This window comes from Coturnix japonica, chromosome 1, assembly GCF_054131305.1.
Source record: "Coturnix japonica strain WE chromosome 1, WE-NBRP24, whole genome shotgun sequence".
Classification (NCBI taxonomy): domain Eukaryota; kingdom Metazoa; phylum Chordata; class Aves; order Galliformes; family Phasianidae; genus Coturnix; species Coturnix japonica.
In genome coordinates this window covers 83,355,621-83,370,008 of record NC_140663.1, presented here as the reverse complement: position 1 = coordinate 83,370,008, position 14,388 = coordinate 83,355,621, and the positions used below count along the sequence as shown (strand labels likewise).

Below are 14,388 nucleotides of genomic sequence, written 5' to 3'. Positions count from 1 at the left end.
ATAAAACTGTAGAAATTGGACTTCAGCATTTGTGCATTTCCTAGAAAAGCCTTTGCTGAAGAAAGTCAAAACAGAAATAATACCAACTCTCCTTGCTTTCAAAATTACATTTTCTTTCCTCCTTTGTATTCCTGTAAGAGCTTTGAAACCTCAATTTCTTAACTGGTTCCTTTTGGTGACATTATTAGTGTTACACTATTCCTCAACAAACAAACTCACAATGAAACAAATAAGCACTACCACCCCAATACCCACAGACCTTCTAATGGAAAAGGAACAAGAGGACTCTATGTTCCCTAGATCTGTGTCATCAATACGGGACGTCAGAAATCTATGCTAAAAAAATAGTGTTAAGCCCTTGCAAAATTATCAGAGTCTCTGGTCTCTACAGTACCATTTAATTACACATGAAATAAGTATATAATCTCTGAAATTTTATTGCCTCTTCCTAATGCGATAATTAAAGGTCACTAGAAATGCAGGATTTGCCAGTCACATACAAATACAGCGTAGAATAATCTCTTAGGAACAGACTAAAAACAGCAAAAAACAGGAAAGACCGAAGTCTCTGTGTTTTGGGTTTTGGCACATAGGAATCCCCAGTTGAAAAAGAAAAAAAAACAAAACACACAAAACAATGAAAAAAGACTACATCATGGTCTAGCAGTACTATTTTTGGTCTCCTTAAGCATCACAATTGTTTGTTCTTCAGTTGACAGGGTGTGCTCAGTGCAACGCAATGGAATCAGAAAAAATACAGGACAGAATTAAGACAGAAACACAGATGATCTCTTATAGCATCTGAAGTCACAATAAGAGACTGCTCTCAAGCTTTCTTCCCTGTGAGCTCTGAAACATGCAATTGTTTCAAGCCAGTGTTCATTCACTTAATTAGCAATAAAATAAGAACTTTGGTTTTATGTTAGTATGCCTGCACTTCCAACATCAAGTGTTGATATTACAGTTCTAAGTGAATGTAGTATTGCTGAAACTGCAATGTTCAGCATTTCTACATTAATTTCTTAAATTATAGTTTGGAAAAGGCAATTCTGTTAAATAAATTAAAATTAAACAATTATAATTTTGCATGCAAAGGCTCATACGCATGCTAAAACAATACTCTTTGAAGTCAAGATTAATATTCTGGTAACTGTTAGTTAAAAATATATCTGTCAGCAGTAAACTATTATGATTGCTCATAGCATAGGTATATAGCGCATGTTGCATGTTATGTATTACTGCACTTCTGGCATGGCTGCCAGATACAAACAAGGCAAGCAGAATGAATGAATAGTTCTCCATGGTCCAAATCAGAGGTCAATAGCTTAGAAGCCCTGGACAATTCCTTTCTGAAAAGACTATCTGTAGCTTTTTGAGATTCGTAGTCTTAAATACTATTTCAGAAATCACTTTCAGGTGCACTGACTTTCCTTACTCAAATATTTAAGATTTGCTTAGAGATGTGGCATCGCCCAGCTCCATGGGCTTAACTGTAAATTTTGCATCTTAAACAGAAGGCAGTCTTACTGCTTAGGACTGTGAGATAACACTGGAAAAAGTGAGCTCGTTTTTGACAAGTTAAACAGCCACTAGTAAGGAACATACATTCTCCCTGAATAGTCTTCTAAGCATTCTACCAGTTAATTATACAACACCAGCCCCATTGATGTTAAAACTATTCAGTGCTATGACACAGTTGATGAATAAATCCTGCACTTTAGGCTAGAGGAAAAGTAAAATATAATTTTCTTCTTCAGCAATGAAAAGTATTATTTAAGTGTTACAGGGAAGCTGACTCAGTCTCTTCCTTTCCCTAAGTACTGATCAGCGTACGAGGTCACCAGAGGCAATGGCAGTTATAGTTCTAAAAACATAAGAATTTGTGTTACATTTACAAATTCCAAAGTAAAAGTTCTCTGGAGAAAAAGAGCACTTTGCAGCTTTATGCAAAGATTTACTCAAGACTATTCTTTTGAAGGAGGGAAACTCCACAGGCTCCCCACCTGATCCTTTTTTCTTTCTACACAGGAATGTCTTTATATTCCCACCTCTTTTACATTCCCTACCACTGGTGGATGGACTGTGCTGTAAACAGTGATGCAGAAGGAAGATTTACAGTATAATCTGTCCATTACAGCCTCTTCCTTTTTGCACAAATAACATACTGTAGAAACAAGTACTCTCCAAACCCACTAAGTAAACCAGTACCTCCTGGCAATGAGACCTGCATTTCCCAAACAAGAGACAACTGTATATTATTCAGTTAAGCTAATACATTTTAATTAAAAACATCAATTGTAGCACTGTACGCTGAGATCAGGTGACAAAACATGAATTATTATTTCTTTTTTGCCTGGTATTTTCCATTTGCTTTTACCATTGTTTGCTTTAGATTATAACCAAACTACAGTAAAATGTCAGATGCATTTTTATAGGTTACTATTTGACTAGTTCACGATCTTCTGTTTTATTAGCTGGTATTTAAGCTGATCATCTGTGTCCACTGAGGCATCCTGTCCTTCTGATCTTTTTCTTTAAACAAAAGTTATTGTACCAGTCATTTTTTTTCTATAGAAGTTACTTTCGTTAATTTTTGTCACCGTTTTCACTGTTAGCTGGGCCAGGATGATTTATTTTGCATTTAAGTGATACTTAGAATTTCACTGCACGAATCCTTCACAGTCCCGTCTGTACATGTTAGAGCATATCTTTAAGAAAAATGCCATCCTGATTCAAAGACTTTTACAAAACAAAAATCCCCTCCATGGCCATGAATGGGTTCTTTTTACTGGTTAGAGTTACTTTCACTGTTTGAATCAAGAGCTGCAATAGTGAATCAAACATAGAGTGCTCTAATTCTGCAGCCTGCTACAGAGAAAGCTTGAAAATAATACATACCCTGCTAGTTTGTTACTTGTTTTCTTCCTACAGATGACAGAACATTCCGAGTTGGAAGGGATCCCTTTTTACTACCAAGATATTAGGATGCATTTATGCTGAGTTCATGAACAGTGATTTTGAGCATGGAAAAATGAAACACAAAGCTTCGAATTGTATTAATCTGCTTCATGCACATATGGAGTTCCTAAATTTATAGAATGGTTTGAGTAGGAAGAGACCTTAAAGCACATCTAGTCCCAGTCCCCCTGCAATGGGCTCGATGCCACTCATCTGATCAGGATGCTTGGGGCCCCATCCAACCTGGCCTTGAACACTTTCAGAGATGGGGTGAAAAACTGAGGTAGTTGGGTGAAGGAAGATCAGGGACGCTCTTTTATATATAATAGCTGTTATATCATGTTTTACAATTAAATTCAACAACATGATTTAAAGACCTTTCTGAATTAGGCTCCTTTTGACTCTTAGCACCTAAATGCAAACTTTTGTGCTCTCCTTCAATCCCATACATTTGTAGATCAAGTGACAACTATTAAAGAGAATACGCACAGAAGTAACAAATCAGACAAAACTAGGAGAGATAATGTAGACTTCTATCTATTTCTTTCTTGTCTAAGAGAGCTTCCTCTAAGGGTCTGTTGTTGTGATCTGTGGTACATTCTGTTGGCAGTCCTGCATTGAACCCTCCTGAAAGCTGATAATAAAACCAGAAAACCTCTAAGATGAACCTGTGATCAAAGCTGGAAAAAAGCTGAACAGAAAATCTAAGACAGTAGATGTATTAGAAGTACTTATGTTTTGAGAAAGACATTCTCATCTTCAGGGGTTTCTGTAAATACCAAGTAAGCAAACCAACAAGTGCCATTCTTTGTACTAGAAGAGTAAATGAGAGACTTTGAAACATGGAGCTACGCATCAAGAGTAGTTGCACTTTCTTTTGTGACAGCTCAAATAACATTAAGTCTTTAGGCTACTTCTTCATCCTTCAGTTATCTGTCATTGAATGTAACCTGTACATGTGTTATGTTTGACTAGTCTAACACAACAAAAGGCAGATTTTCTACATTGCACATGTGGGTCTCCACCTCCACTTATCATCTGAGTGGGGAAGAGATCTAGCAGCTCATGGGAAGGCAATTAAGCTGACTACCACTTGACAGAAATCTCATCCCATGCTTCAACTAGTTGTTACATCTCCCATGCCCTGGAGCAGACCGAGCACATCAGCGTAACTCTTACTAACTTGCTTCTCTCTACCTCTCACACATACTTGAAGAAACGACTACTTGAAAATGTTTGCTTTATATGTTAGCACCAAAGTCATGCTACAGTCTTTTCTGATGCTGTTAAAGTTAGAAACCAGAATCATGGTGTCTGGAAATGTCTATTGGCTGCCAGCAGCTGGATTCCTGCACAGGAGCTCAGTAACCCTGGTAAAGAAATTGGTATCGTCTTGCCTCATCAAAAGACAACCCCTTCAGGATCCCATCGAATTTTATACCTCTGATTTGGCAAGACCTTTTGACAGTCCCTCTGTCTTGTTTTTCTGAACAGCTGCCAATAAACTGTACTTCATTGTCCACAGCTAATTATTTGTCATGGTTTTGTAAAACAAGACATTCTTAAAGTAAATGACTATGTAATATGCTTGCCATAGGAATGAGACCATTCAGAAACAATTACTTCACACCCCCAAATCAATCTAAGGAATCTGAAATCTTCCTGGATGTGGTATTTTAGCCAACTGGCTTGAGAAGAATTAAACCCACACATTTCAAGTCACCCTGTAAACAGCATCCAATAATTTAACTCTCTAGTAAGTATTATGGAGAGAACATGTTTTACATATTAAGGCAAAATTCAGAAATACACCTGATGATAAAAGCCTACAATTATAATTCTTTGTGAGTCATTCAGTTCAGTTTTTAAGCAGACTTTTATCCAACTGCGGAATACCCAAATGCAGAATATCGAGGTGTCACATGAACAGATACCAGTTTAGCCCTTTGTGCAGGAGTGACACAGATCTTCATCTATTTATACGTATGTACATATTTTGCTATACACAAGTTTTCCTGGAGACCCACTGCTTTTTTTCTTAGTATTGTGAGCCCTAAATACATTTCAAATTCAAAAGAATTCACATCATATAAAATAATGTACCTAAAAGAGGGAGGGATGCAAGAGCCTGGATGTCCACTGTATTGACAGGAACGCTTTTTAAATACTAGAAATGTCTTTTCATGAGCTGCTGTTGCTTTGGAAACCAACACTAAATATGAAAATTTAGTCTCTATAGGGCAAAAGCCCACCATACTTTTTAGTACATCTCATAAATTCCCTTATGCCTTCCTATCAGATCTTAAAAACAAAGACTGGAAGTTGGGTATTACTAACTCTTAATTCATACTTCCTATTCAGAAATTATACTTCATTGAAAATCCTCTAGGTAAGAGGGTCATTTTGCTTAGTTTTGTGAGAAGGCAACTTTACCATAGAGCATGACAGCTTTATAAAATCTGATTTGTTTTTTACTTCAGTGAATTTATCAGAACACATTTATTTTAGCCTTAAACAAAGAGACACTGCAATGCCATTACTATAGTGATACTGAATGCAACAAATAAAACAGTACTTACTACAATTGCAGTTAAATTAGATGAGTTTCTCATTTTGGCCTAAATCACTTTTCAAAATGAAAGTACTTATGGAGAAATTACTTAATGCTAGTTTACTATCTCTACTAGCATTCTGTCATGTTGCCCTATCACAGAAACATATGTAGGTCTCTCTGAAAGTAATACCTCCTATTTATTTTCATGTAAGCTATACCAGATAAAAAGAGCATGGTTTGATAGAACAAATTCTCAGCTACAAAACACTCTTTTTCAACATAGTCACCATCACTAGCTATGCATTTTTCACCGTAATGAACAAGGGCTTATATGTTGTACTAGCCAAAATCTGCCCCAGCAGAGGTGACCCACTGCCTCTGATGCCACTGCCTAAATGCACCACCCACTGCCTCACTGTGCTCACATTCACTGTTTGGTCTCCATAAATGTTCATCAAGTGCAGATGAACATCAGTGGGTGCCATTTTTTTCTGAATGGAGAAATTCAGTGACACACCTTTGCTTCTGTCAGGGTGACCCTCTGCTGCCATCTGTTGCATGGCAAAAGAATGTAACCAAATTTTGGTGGGAAGGTCCAACCTCTACTGCCATACCACCAACATCTGCTTCTTACACTGTGGGTTAGCATCATAAAATAGGAGGCATTACTTCTGGAGCAGCCTTGTACAAATTCGTGCACTTAGCTCTGAAATAATTTTAGTTTCACTGATAGAAATTTAAGTTACTTGAAATCAGTTTACTGAGATCCTTAATGTTGTGATAATCTCAAGAGGAATGTTGAATATTTTGCTGTGATGAAAAAGTGCTGCATTTGAGCTTGAAATTTTCCTGGCATCAGAGTGATCCTTTCCCTACCTACTCCATACTGCAGATGGAGTTTAATTTTTCTTTTAAGTCAAATTTGAACAAGCTCCTCCAGATTTTACTTCACTGAAGAAAAAAATCCAATCAATCAACCAACAAACCCACAAATATTCACTGTTATAAAAACAAGTTTCCTTGTACTGCATGATGAATTCTTTAGTATTAATGACACGAGACTTAAACCCTGACAAAAAGGAACCTACTTACTGCAATAGAAGGTAAGTTCAATTATAATAAAATTAAAATTTGAGATGCAAGACTTCCATCAGATGAAGCAGAGAGAGGTCCTCCTCCCCTTTTACATGTGCATATCTTTGTAACTGAAGATAAATGAACAAAGTCAGACAGTTCAACCCATTATTCCTAGGGCATAGACAAGTCTGAAACAAGAGGGGCACAAGGCAACAGGCTGTTCAAAATAGATAAGATGAACTTACACTTGTTGTGTAAGCAGCTTCAGGATCATCCTCCAACACCCGCGACAAACCAAAGTCGGAGACTTTACACATGAGGTTGCTGTTGACCAAAATGTTACGGGCTGCCAGATCCCGGTGTACATAGCCCATGTCTGAGAGGTACTTCATGCCAGATGCAATTCCCCGCAGCATGCCCACCAGCTGGATGACTGTGAAGTGGCCATCGTGTTTCTGCAAGTAAAGATGCAGGTTCAAGGAACACATCTAATTTTCATGAATTTTGTACTAGCGACATTAGACAGAGATTGTATTTAAGATGTATTTGTAGCCCTGCCAGACAACCCAACCAATGCTGACATGTTTTTTCACTTAACTTTCTCAGCAGCACAAGCCACCCCATCTCTCCTTGTGCAGTTCATCCCCTCCCCTCCTTTCTTTTTTTTAACATTTCCACACTCTGCATTATCATTCCAATGACCATGTCTAATGTACTTTACCCTCAGTTACTATGAATGCTTTCCCGTATTTCTCAAAGCAAGAATGAAAATGTACAGAAAAATCTGTTCTGCACATAATGCCATACAACCTCTACACACTATGGAAAAAGAAGGTGGGGCTGTAATGTACAGAATAATTAGTGGTTTCTCCAGTCTTCCTAGCTGACTGAGAAGTTACTTAAGCCCAGACCCATTGAAGTATTAGACTCTTTAATTCCTGGTGTTGAACTTCAAAATATGAATTATGTCACTAATTGAACTCGTCTATGTGGTCTGTCTTGGTGGGCCTTACTTTTCCATCTCCAAACTGAAAATGAATGCTTCTGTACCTCCTAAATCAGAAGTCTGCTCTATCTGTCCTATATAAGGCAGACTGCTGACAGCGCTATTTTTGTGACCTCAGCTAACAGACATTTAGCTTCTCATGGATTATTCAGTAAGCCAAGCTTTTATGTTAGCAAGAAGAGCCAAACAAAAACAAATGACTCTTCCTGCAAGAAAGTTAACTTTCCATTTTCTCTTTTAACACTTTAAGCATTAGGCTACATACAATTAGCACTCAGGACATTTCTATTGCTTAATATGTCTAGGTAAAATAAATTTGCAGGGAAGAACTTTAATTTAAAGCCCAGTAAACGTATTAGATTTGAGAAAGCAATAAACTGAACTGCACAAATATGCTCATCCCTGAGCAGTAAATTATTTTGGAATATCTACTAGGAATCAGTGGGTTTGGGCTTCCACCAAGCTAGTCAGGGACAGAAATGTTTAAAGAAAAAATGAATGATTACTCAGCTTTACTTAGCGTAAACAGTGTAAAATTAATGTAACAAACAAACACACACACACACACACAAAACCCCACTATTAAAAAAACCCAGTAAAAATGTCTGATGTTAATTTTTCCTTATATTAATAATCCATCTATCTCAGGATTTAGCAACACCCAATGAAGATCTACCTGAAATATATATTATACTCAACTAAATAATTTATACATTCCTGAAGAAAAGATTAAAAAGAATAGTGCACATAGCAGGCTACTAAATTGAAAAAGCTGCTTGCCTATAAAGATTTTTGAAGAAGTAGTTCTTAAATATCACTGCTGTTGGATTAAACTCCACTGGATACAGAGAGACAAACTTTGCAAACAAAAGAGGTAGAGATGATGTGGATGATACAGTTTGTAGAACACCCTGAAACTCAATTTCTTTCATAAAATCAATTGGAAGAAAAGATCAAATGCAGTAGTACACGACATCCTAGATTAGAGAAAACATCCAGCAGGTAACAACTAACAACACTGCATCCAGCTGCAACAAAACAAGACAAAAGTACTGAAAAAGCAGTAAATTTAAGATATGCACAGCTGCATTTCAAAGTTGCTATTCTGAGCTAATATATCAGTATGCCAAAGTTCAGACACTAATGCTCCTTGCCAGCTGGAATACCTCACAGTCTCATGCTACCCTGAACACTTGTTATTTAATGAGCCATTTATGAACAACACAGTGATCTCACAGCCTTCTCCAAGCAAAGCACACTTACTGACATAATAAATAAAGCAAAATAAATGCTACTTATGACAAACTCAGCATCTTTTCCCCTTAAACGTTCTCATCATTCTTACTGATGTTAGTGCTTTGAAACACTGTAAACTCAAGTACTGTCCAAACATGAGCTGATTGTTCTAATGATATAACACCTGTAAACCCTACCCTGCTTTGTTGTCTCCACCAAAGCCACTAGTAATTAGCTAGCTCGGCAGACAACATTCAGCTGAGTCAAGACACAAGCATGACAATGATACATTTTACATAAGAGAATCCCTTGCTACAGGTCTCTTAGATTTTCCTTCCACAGGCCCCTACCAAAAGAGTATTGAACCTTTTAGGGTCCCAAGACATGTCAGTGTCAGATAATTTAAATAAAAGTTGCCATTACAGATTAAGCAAGGAAAGACAAAATACAAGATTCTTAAAAGACTTTAAGCCTGTTCAAATAAAATAAAGACATGAACCCTATCTGATATTGCATCTATTGAATCCACGCTGGATTTGATTTTTGCTTTTTATTTCATAATACAAACTCTTCAACTCGCTAAAATTTATTGAGCTGGGTTGCATTTCATTCTCTTTGCACTTATTCTGTATGAATAACTCTTATTTATTTGTTTATTTTTAGCTTACAGTAGAAACAGGATTTGGAACAAGGCAGCCAGGGCTTGCTTTTGCAAAACAAACATCTCCCTAACAAACCACCAAACAAAACCAACCCTCCCCCTTTGCGACCTCTAGATCCTACCTTTCCTTATCATCATTCACAGTTCTTTCAGCCTCACAGTCATCTGCAACACTTCCCTTAACCTTTTGTCCCTTTAAATCACACGCATTCATTCCTTTCTTTTTTAATTTGTTCCCTTTCAAATCTAGGCCACGCTTGACTGATTTTTTTCATAAAACATAACCTTTTTTCTGCTCCTTCCAAATTTTCCTTACAAGTACAGCAGAAATGTTTTTCGCAATTCTCTCTCTCCTTTTACATTTCTTTGAGCTTCTGCCTTGACATTAAAAGTTCAGGCTTCTTATCTTCACCTTTAAAGAAATGACAGACCTGCTAACGGACCAGTTACAATTTTATTACATTCTCTTCCTTTCTCCAAACATTTATTTTTTTTTTTCTGAATCTTCACTCACATCTGTTCCTCTCTGTCACTTCTCATTCTTGGTTTTACATTGTTTAATACCACCCTCATATCTGGAAAAACTGCATTCTTATTGTTGTGAATCTCTCTGTAATCACTTCTTCAGCATTGGTTTCCTTGCCAGATGTATTCCCTTACCATCTACAAGCTGTTATCTTCAAATATATCAAAATATTTGTCTGATTTAACGTGACCAGGACAGAGGCCCGGGCCACATCTAACCCTTGGGAAATTCAACTAGGCTGGTGAATGCTATGTACAAATCTGGACTCATATCTTCAGAATTTGTAAATTCCCACGTACACTTGTAAGTCAAATCAATCCTTTAGCAACTTCCCATTATCTCGTTTCATTTGCTTGTCCTGTAGGGACACAAAATGCTCATCTAAATGATATGGCAGCTGTTATCTGGGGCTTTATTCTGATTCCCGTGACTTATATTTGAAATACGCTTTTGACAGGATTCCCATTGGGGTGTTAAAGGTATTAATCAATACTGGCAGCAATTCAGACCCCCGTGGACTTACCACATTTATCCTATCATCCCATCAAATTTTAATCAGGCTTTAATGGCTTTGCTAAATAAACTTTTATTATCAGCTGAATATAAATGCAATATCTGTGTGATTCTCATTGCATTTATGCAGGTCTATGAAAAATGATGTTTTCTGCTGTTGCAGTTTGCCTTCAAAAACCTTACATGTGAGAAGTATTCTCATTATATTACAGAACCTTCAATAGCACTGATGTATAATGAGGCAGTAAAGGGAGTTGGTTATTGTGGGGAAAGCAGGAAGGTATTTTAAGTTTCTATAATTGTTTTTCTCTTTGTATTTCCAACTCCAGTCTACACAATTTCGGCGCTTTTCTACAAGACCACAGATTTTTTCTTATTCAGAAGGCTTTTTCTGTTTTTATACTTGAATAACTTTTTGGCAGAGTGGTGAGTAAAGCTTACTGCATTGTTTGTGGACTATTACAGAATCAAAGAATTATCAAGGTTGGAAAAGACCTAGAAGATCATCTAGTCCAACCATTACCAATACTTCCAGGCTAAATCATATTCCTCAGCACCACATCCAAGCATTTCTTGAACACTCCCATGTTCGGTGACTCCACCACCTCCCTGGGCAGTGCATTCCAATGCCTGACTACTATTGTTTCTGGAGTAGATAAATCTACATCAGAATCCACTTCTAGACACAAAGTAAGATCTCAAGACTTTTATGATCATACATTCTGAGAAGTGCAGATTATTTAGAACTTGCTGTTGAAGGAGAATGGCACTGAGAATTGCGTTTCTAGGTCCAACTTGGATTCATAGAATCATAGAATTAACCAGGTTGGAACAGACCTTGAAGATCATCAAGTCCAACCGCAGCCTAACCATAGTACCCTGATTATCTTCACCACTGATGGTTGCTATGGGTCACTATATGAAAGATCTAGTTTATACTAGTTATTTATTACTGTTTGACAGTGCAAAGTAAACGGTACCTTTTTAATGGGAAAAATCTTCCTACCTTCAATTTGAAACTTGGTACTAACAGGAAGTGTAATTCATGCTTTATACTACCGTGTGGATTGCAATCAGATTGGAACTGAATTAGATCAACAACCAATTTAATCTTGAACGAATAGCTACTAGGATTCCATGCAAATATTTACAAATAATTTCATGATCCATGTAAGACTGAATATATATGGCTGAAATTAATTTAGTTTATTTTAAATGGTACTGAAGATCCTACTCCACAAGAATCTAACTACCTCACAGAGTACTAAAAATATAGAATCATAAGATTAGGTAGGAAGGAACCTTAAAAGCCCACCCAGGTCAAATCCCCTGCTATGGGCAGGGTTGCCACCCACCAGCTCAGGCTGCCCTGGGCCCCATCCAACCTGACCTCAAATGCCTCCAGGGACATCCACAGCTTCTCTGGGCAGCCTGTGTCAGTGTTTTACTGTCCTCTGAGTAAGGAATTTCCTTCTAACATCTAACACAATTCTCCCCTCTTGTAGTTTAAAGCTGTTCTCCCTTGTCCTATCATTTTCAGACCATCTAAACAGTCAGGCACAGAGGTGAGGCTCACCAGCCTCTACTTCCCTGGTTCTTCCTTTCTTAAAAATGGGACCAAAGCTTCCCTTTTATCCATTCACTGAGGACAATTAATAATTATTCTGCCATCAGAAAGCACTATAGATGCATATCTTCCTCCCATTAGTGGGAAATTTATTATTATTAAAAAAAACCAAAACAAAACAAAACACACTGCAAGACTTGGCTGTTCTGAAGCTTAGTTTAGGATGCTAACACTCAAATTTGGTCAGACCAGTGACAGTGGCCTTGTAGCCTGTTACCTTGCCTTCCTTTCCCATCCGATAGCCAGAAAGGGCTGTCCTGTCATAACCACCTGTCCCTGCCGACTTGAGTGCACTGGAGCACCACTGTTAGAGCTGAAAGGGAATCTGAATGGGATCTAGGTCACCTCCTTGCCCTGTGTCATTCACACAGAATCACAGATTCCTGGGATGCTTTTCTAATCTGCACTTAAAGACAGTTAGGACCAATATTTCTTATTCCACCCACTCCGTAATAGGACCATCTTAAGTTAGATCCCTACATTTTACTAGCATAGAGAACAGACTTCAATCCTTTTCACAACTGCTTTATAAATACGTGATATCTCTCTTGCCTTTCCTTTGGCTTAAAACCAAGTTCAGAGCACAGACTTGTTTTCCTCAGTATCTATCCCTTTTTAATTTATTTTTATTTTGTTGTGTACTCTGCCCAGAGAATTCATACAGTTCCTGAAGGATCTGAAGGGTTATGGCCCAAGGGGGATGTAGTACCTTGAGCCCTCTCTACAGTCAAGTGAAGAGGGAGGGCCACCTCACACACCCTGCAGGGGATGCTTCTGTTTCTTGACTGCATTGTGATATCCCTGACTTAATGCAACGTTTGGATTCATTCTTAGCAGTAATACTCTGTTCCCTACTCTGTACTTGATCATTCCAGTCTCAGTGGAGTATCTTGACCTTGTCCTCGCTTATTTCCAATTAGTTTCTAAAATCAAGTAGTTAATAAACTATGCCTTAAACTTGTTGTAATGATTTTAAACTCTGCCATTCTCTTCCTGTCTGACTGCCTTCCCATCAGCTGTGCACTGTCTGAAAACTTTTTAAATTTAATCCCAGTTTCAGGATCCAGAAACTCATTGAAAGTATGTGGAAATAGACTACAGAATAATAATTCCTCATATAACTTTCCATCTGAAACCCATCATCTCTGTACTGTACTGCATCCACAGATAGAAATTTTGTCTAGACCACGTTTCTCTAGCAACTCAGAAGGACTCACAAGATAGAATTTTAAAGCCTTAATAACGGCAAGATTTTTGATATTGACCGCTTTTCCTATATCCACAGAGCCTGTACCCCATTACAAAGGGGAAACAGACTGTTTGAAATAATTAGTTCTTGGTAAATCCATGTTGGCTCATACTTATCACACTGTTATCTTTAAGGTGCTTATAAATACTTTATTGATAATTTGTTCTAAAAATGTTAGAGCAGTTTGACATTAAGCTGACTGTCCTGTAATTTCTTGGCTTCTCTTTTCCCTTCTTTTTAATACACAGCCGATACAGGCCCTGTTATAATCCCCTAGTTTCTTCTGTATTTTCCACAAATTCTCTAAGAAACAGCACACTGAAACTTCTGTATTCCACCAATTTCTTTTGGCTTCATATACACGACTTGTAATAAATTCATTGCTACTCAGTAGGAAGAATATCCATGGGGTTTAAAAAAATACAGTATTTGTAAATGAACTTGTTACAGCAGTATCAGAAATACTGCTTTTTTTTTGCCTCTCTTTAACAGGACGAAACAGTGGTTGAGAATATTAACTCTCTAGCATCACTGACTACTTCTTAGATCATGTACATATTCACTGCTTCCCATTTCACCATTATCACAGTCACACAAACTCACTTTCTAATTGCTCTTTTTTTTTGCTTTATTAATTATTATTATTATTATTATTATTATTATTATTAGCATATCAGCAGTCTCCAGTGCAGGCTTTCTTCTTCCCAGAGTAATTTTTGAAAGCAAAATAAATGAAAATGCTGCCTTTACCCCAGCAGGAAAGAAACATGTCTCCAGTAAATAAAAGTGCACGTGGATGTTGTGTGTGAAAGCAAAATAGGGAGCGTTAGTTATGAGCTGTGACGTTGTTATCTCTCTGGATATAGATAAATAAAAAGAGAACCACTAAACTTAGAAATAGTCATCTGACCTTTGTTCCTCAAAGCTGACTCTGCCTAGTGAGGCCACGTTAGATGGATTTAAAACACATACCGTACAGCA

The 14,388-nt window shown here is 37.4% G+C and overlaps 1 protein-coding gene across 6 annotated transcripts in view; it reads right to left on the bottom strand.

Moving 5' to 3' along the window:
* Positions 1 to 14,388, bottom strand: part of LOC107321707 (ephrin type-A receptor 6) — a 438,244-nt gene that overhangs the window by 35,304 nt on the left and 388,552 nt on the right. For all 6 annotated transcript variants that reach the window (XR_014938440.1, XM_015878874.3, XM_015878893.3 and 3 more), the window contains one exon: positions 6,835 to 7,044. Coding sequence is in view for 5 of the 6 variants with exons in the window: in XM_015878874.3 (XP_015734360.2) it covers positions 6,835 to 7,044 (210 nt within the window). In the remaining variant the exon portion in view is untranslated. The remainder of the gene's footprint in view (positions 1 to 6,834; positions 7,045 to 14,388) is intronic.